The sequence below is a fragment of the Cydia splendana genome, chromosome 14 (assembly GCF_910591565.1).
Source record: "Cydia splendana chromosome 14, ilCydSple1.2, whole genome shotgun sequence".
NCBI lineage: Eukaryota > Metazoa > Arthropoda > Insecta > Lepidoptera > Tortricidae > Cydia > Cydia splendana.
This window is the reverse complement of record NC_085973.1, coordinates 19,452,238-19,458,952: the sequence shown is the minus strand read 5'-3', so window position 1 is coordinate 19,458,952 and position 6,715 is coordinate 19,452,238. Positions and strand designations below refer to the sequence as shown.

Genomic DNA, 6,715 nt, shown 5'->3' with positions numbered 1-6,715 from the left:
AACTAAATAAAATAACACAATACAATATGCACAATATAGGTAAGTATGTATACGATATGTAGGATGCTTTAGTTTAGATAGGTAAGAAGTTTAGGTATTTAGGTTAAAACATAACTTGAACGAAGACTAGGTGAAAGCAGATTAGTTTGAAATGAGAAGTTAGGTTGATTATAGTTAGGTTTGGTCAAGTTAGGTTTGGTAAAAGAAGGTTTAGGTTAGTTTAGGCTACATCTTAAAATCTAATTAGGTTAGGTTAGGTTAGAACTGTATTCCTTATAAATCGAAATAGCTCCAAGAGGTTGTAAGATAATAAGATAATGCATCGCAAATAAGTACCTTTTGCAAATACCTATCGCTAATACCTATTGCAAATACCTATCGCTAATACCTATCACAAACACCTACAGTATAATACACACATAAAGAAGGCATGAATGAAGACGTCTGTGGGTGAAGGGTCCAGGTAGTATTCTCGGTAACACAATAACGCGCCCGAGTCGAGATCGAACAATAGAAAAGGGTCGATAAGCCTATTGTTACCGTGGTGAGCAAGGTGTATTGTTTAATTAGCGTATTTCGTAAGTACCTGAAGGAGGCGCCGGGCACTGCTGAGACCTAGCGCAATCAATTCAAATGGGGGGCTATTTGTTTTTTTTTTTTTTTTTTTTTTTTTTTTTTTTTTTTTTTTTTTTTTATAGGTTCACCGGGGGCGGTGGATCGGCCCTGGGGTCAGGATCGGTGACCACTGAGAGGTGGGGCCAGAATCGGGGAATAGTTTCTACTGACACCCGCAACAACACAGGGGTTGTAAGTGCGTTCCCAGAATTTAAGATGGGAGTACGTTCTATCCGGAATGTTTGGCCACTTTCGCCGTCACTTTCTACTTATTTGATTAAAATATTATATTAACTGTATACTTTATCATCCTGTAATGTAGTTAACGTATTCTTGAAATTGAATTTTTTTCATTCTGGTACACATGTATGAGATATATACCTATTATGTCTGAGTGTATGTGATATATAAATATATAGATAAGAGTAAGATAAGATAGAAGTCGAATCAATTTAGAAGTTAACAATTTAAAATTTTCTATATTGTAAGGAATTTTGACAATTAATGGACGACCATCGTAATCTTGATAAAAGTGATAAAAACCATAGGTATATACAATTCGAAGTCCATAATGTCCATATCTTTTTACGTCACAGCTTATCTTTGTAGAGGGGAGCTGGTTGCGAAAATGTCGCCTCATTTTATAACGATTCATGGTAGTCTGGCTAGAACATTCAAAAGAATATTGGGTTTTTTTATAACAGTCGATTTTTTTGATTATTCAATTCATGTTAAATGTTGCCCGACTATGTACTCACTGGCTGAGGTAGTGTCAACCTGGTTTAAAACTTGTTGATTTACGTATGAAATTAAATACTACCCAGTTGAAGTTTATGAACATATCGAAAAATTACTACTAGAAGGTTGCTAGTAGGTAAACGGCTACATACCTAACAATATAGTATTAATAGTGCTTGATTACGTTGTCTAATGTCTGTGTCACACAATACATATACTTATTGTTATATAACAGGCAGTGTGGCTGTGGAAGCACCATAAAGTTTGGAAATATTACATTTGATGGTAATGAAAGGATAGCTCGCTACGTTCTTTCTCCCTTTTTCAGCAATTGGGAAGCGGAAGTACGTTAGATAGAACACAAATATATAATTTTAATATAGCGACGTTTTTCAGCCAGCTCTCAGCCTATTGCGAATCATGGCCAAAGATATCACCTCGGCTACACACACACCTATGTAACACCAACACCTATAGTTCTGCGTAACCATTTGTTTACATTCAACTTTAGTGAGTTTGTACCTATGTTGTGCTAGCATAGCGAACTGCATTAATGTTCTCTTAGACATTGTTTTTGCTATAAATCTGTTGATTTCAATGTGAAATAGTGAAGCTACGGGTGACACAGTGCAATAAGACACGATGGGTGTACCAATGTTAAAGAACTGTTGCTTTTGCGCGAGTTTACACACAGGAATGCTCATTATAGCGTATTTGTATTCAGTAAGTATACAACCTGCAATTCTAGTGCTTACAAATAGCTATTCAGTCTTACATTAAGGCCTTTAGTGAAATACCTAAGAGAATATGTTGCAATTTTAGGGTTTTCAAATAACCTAAGACTCAAAATCTACACTGATTTGTTATCTCAAAACAAAAGAAAATCATATGATTAATTTGATATTTATAAGTGTTATCGACACTACCATAAATTGCTTCAGTATACGCTTAACTTTTACTCAAAAACTGTTTAATGTTATGTTCAGGAATGATATGAACAGAATTTCAGTAATGTTTAAGGTTTAACTCCTATGATAAAGAAGCGTCTAAATATACAAGTGATTACTTGTGCCGTTCAAAAATAGTCAGGCGCTATAAATTTGTGAAGAGAAGTTTGTAATGAAATTGGGGGACTAGTTTTCATTTGTTTGCCACATGTTATAATATAATCATCTGGCAAGGTGGTATTTTTACTGAAATTCATGTCAGTGGTATGCAGGGCATCGTTAATTGAAATTGAAATTGAAATTGAAATTGAAAATCTTTATTTCAGGTCTGTCGACCCATATTCTGTTAGTATACACGGTGCTTAAAATATGTTAGTTGAGTACATAAATTGTAAAATCAATAAATTAAATTAAAATTAAATTACATTAAAAATAATAAAACAATTAAAATCTAAATGAATTAAAATACATAAAAAATATAAAATAAAAACACAAATCATTCTACTTAACATATTGCCATACTGATTTGACTTGCCCAACCCAGTAATTTTGAATTGGACAGTCGAATCTGTCTGCAATCAATTTCAGAATGCTGTTGTGGCTATTTCTTACCCGATTCAAGATGGATGCAATTTTTTTGCGCATGATTGCATAGAAGTCATCCGTTCGGGCCTCAGCAAACATGCCTGAAGCACTGCACCACCTAGGTAGCCCCAACAGCATTCTGAAGGCATTATTATACTGCACTCTTAGGGCATTATAAGCTCGTCTAGTATACTTGACCCACAGGCCGCTCGAGTAAAATGATTGGCTGTAGGCTTTAAATAGCGCAATTTTTACCTCTGTAGAGCACTTCGCGAACCTGCGGGCGAGCATATTACTCCTCACTGATAATGCCCTACGCTCTCTTTCTATGTCTTGGTCATCACAGAGATCCTCAGTAAGTATGTGACCAAGATACTTAAAACTTTGCACAACTTGCAGCACAACCCCTCCAAGAGTAACGGGAGGTACAAAATATGGCTTAATTTTACCTGCTTTAAAGACCATCACCTCACTCTTGGAGGAGTTATACCTCAAGCCGTGCGAGTGCGCATAGTCTTCGCACCTGCCTACTAACTGCCTCAGCGCCCCGATCGACGGGCTCAGCAGCACCATGTCATCGGCATAGCTCACATTGTTGACACATAAGTCTTCAATATGGCATCCTGCATGCATGCTGCTGAGACCGCCTATCAGGTCGTTCATATACCAATTAAATAGGGTTGGAGAAGTCAATCCCCCCTGCCTAACTCCACATTCAAGCCTGTATTCCTCAGACAGAGCCCCCGCCCACTTAACCTGATTTGCTTGGTTATTGTACCAATATTTTAAAATGCTGATACAATTTGCTTGTACACCTGCTTCCTCTAGCTTTTTCCATAAAATATTATAATTAACCCGGTCGAAAGCTTTTGAAAGATCGAGGAAGCAGGCATAAACAGGAGTTTTCCTAGCCGTGTAGTACCCGACAGTATGCTTCAAACACATAATGGCACTTTCAGTAGACAAACCTGCCCTGAAACCAAATTGGGCTTCATGCAGGTTTAGTTGCCTTTTGAGTATGGCGTTAAGCATACTGTCGAGAACCTTAGCTGTTGTGGTAGCCAGAGAAATTGGGCGATAATTACTCTTGTCTGATAGATCACCATTTTTGTTTTTAACTATAGGGATGACTACGGTTTTCATTAGGGCCGATGGTAAGTATGAGTGTCCAACACACAAGTTTAGGAGCATGGCTAGCACCCTGGGCAAGTGAGCACCAGCATACCTAAAATGTTCTATACTCAGGCCATCGTGGCCCGGTGACTTTCCTCTCTGCATTTTACGTATGGCATTTTCAATGTCAGTACTTGAAAAGTATAAGTCACGTGAGCTTCCGATGACCCGCGTACCTGGCGCTACCGGTACTTCCGGCAATTGATAATAATTAATAATTTAATTAATTAATAAAATAATTTAATTGATAACAATCAATAATAATTGAAATTCATAACATAATTTTCTTTTGAGCCTACATCAATCTAGTAGGTACGGTTTTGTTTACAGTTAACTGAGTTGACTCTTCTCTTCCAAATATGATGTAGTTATCATATGTTGTGCCCTGGCAATTGCCCTTAGTTTAAAGGAGTAACTGAATTCTTAAATATAAATGAATTATCTGTCAGCGTTATGCATAAATTTCTATTTCTATTTAAAAAAAACATAACTAAGTATAATCGCACTTTTGAGAACAAGTTAAAAGAAGTTTGAAACACATTTTGATGATGTTGCAGTTGGAAGTTGTAGATGATGACATTGATGACTGATAATGTAAGATACATTATCAGCAAAAACCTTAAGTATTTTTTTACAATACATACACCGAGATTGACACTTACAGCCTGCGAAAAATTTAGCCCTTTTTAGGAAAAATTGCAAAGCGCTGAGACAAAGCAATTACAAAAAAAAATTGTGATCTTTTCTTATGGTTCCTCTACACGATGGGCCAGCGCCCGCCACTCCAAGGGACGCATTATGCGTTAGAGGGAGCAAGTGATATTGCCATCTCATTCTACCGCATGGCTACGTCCCTTGGAGTGGCCTGCGCTGGCCCATCGTATAGAGGAGCCATTAAATATTTTGTTTTCTTTTCAGGTATGGGCTCTAGTAGAACTGACAGGGTATTGTCTGATAGTGACGTTTCGTCCGCTGGAGTCGGTGCGCGGCGACGGCGGGCTGTCCATGAGCAAGTACGTCACGTTCGTGGTGTCCGCGGCCGTGACGGGAGTGCACCTGCTGTGCTCTCTGCTGCTCATACTAGCGGCGTATAAGGTACGTGTAGTCTCTAGTAGAACAGGGTACTGTCTGATAGTGACTTTTCGTCCGCTGGAGTCGCTGCGCGGCGACGGCGGGCTGTCCATAAGCAAGTACGTCACGATCGTGGTGTCCGCGGGCGTGACGCGAGTGCACCTGCTGTGCTCTCTGCTGCTCATACTAGTGGCGTATAAGGTACATGTAGGCTCTAGTAGAACAGAGTACTGGCTAATAGTGACGTTTCGTCCGCTGGTGACGACACGTGTCTAGCACCCTCAATGTCTGTAGATATAAATCGACCCTTAAGAGTGCATGTTCGCCGCTGACCGCCATACATTGAAACAAACACAATTATATAGCAGTCGGCGTCAGCGCTAAGCATGCACGCTCGAAGCGTGGGTTCCGCGGCCCTTGGGGGCCTTGGGTATTGCAAACCTAACTCGTTTACAGAAGCTGTCATACCTCACGCTGCCATGGACGATAGTGACGGGCCTCCTGACGGCGATGTACTTCGTGCTGTGCCTGACCGGCATCAGCCTCGTGCTGCAGGACTCAGTGGAGCAGCTCAGCCTCGAGGCCGTCTTCATCTGCGTGCAGTTCGCCAGGATCTGTAAGTACCTACAGCTATATTATAATCGTTTGAATTTGCAATCCTTGTAAGGGATTGGTGAAGGCACCCGTAAGCAAATACCCAATTAAAAGGGGAGTAGTTAAAAACGCAGTTGTTTTTATCTTGAATTTTTACACGTTTTAATTGACGTTTTAACGACAAATGCCATGAAAACTAGACTATACTTGCGGACTAAACTAGACTAAACACGGAAACTAGACTATACTTGCGAGAGCAGACTGCTCAATATGCAAGAGCGATAGAGATGCACATGAAAAAAAAATGTTTTTCGTTTGTTGCGGTAGTTTACAGGTTACTTGTTACGATAATGCTGGTATATGTTCCAGGCATCTCTGTATACTGCATCATGGTGGTGCACAGCCGCCACAAGCAGATCATGGCGGAGGAGGATGAGCGGCGCTTCATGCATTCAGGAAGAATCAACAAGGACAAGACCGAAGACTACCCGCTCATACGAATATAGAACTACTGTCATGCCCAAATTTATTATTTTATGATTTTACCTTTATAATCATTATTGTATTCATGAATTCTTCGTAGAAGTTCTTGAAAAATAAAGTCTATCGCGTATAAAGAATTTAAATGACGTCCCGACGTTTTGAACCCTTTAACAGCGTTCGTAGTCAACGGGTGACATGAAAAATATATTCATCTCTGCCAAAAGTGTAAAGGGTTCGAAACCTCGGGAAGTATTTTATTAGTACATTGCGATACAAGTGCGAAAAATTAGTCAGCGATACAAAATTGATGGTTGTGTTTATTTAATAAGTTTAAATTATTTAGATATAATTAGGAAATAGAAAATAAAGTAAGGTTTGCATCTATGAGTAACCTAATAAATAAATAATGTTGATAATCTCAAGTATTATTATTGTTTTTAAACAACCGCAGCATATTCCTACACCGCCTAATACCCGAGAATCCCGAGATATACCCAGTGCGGGGTTAC

General features: G+C 39.0%; 1 protein-coding gene across 1 annotated transcript; it reads left to right on the top strand.

The window, feature by feature from the left end:
• The first annotated feature begins 1,871 nt into the window (after positions 1 to 1,871).
• LOC134796929 (uncharacterized) lies at positions 1,872 to 6,506 on the top strand. Its single transcript, XM_063769123.1, has 4 exons — positions 1,872 to 2,076; positions 4,977 to 5,153; positions 5,586 to 5,745; positions 6,093 to 6,506. Exons 1-4 carry the CDS (start codon positions 1,996 to 1,998, stop codon positions 6,227 to 6,229), a joined length of 555 nt encoding a protein of 184 aa, XP_063625193.1. The 5' UTR covers positions 1,872 to 1,995; the 3' UTR covers positions 6,230 to 6,506.
• The last annotated feature ends 209 nt before the right edge of the window (positions 6,507 to 6,715 follow it).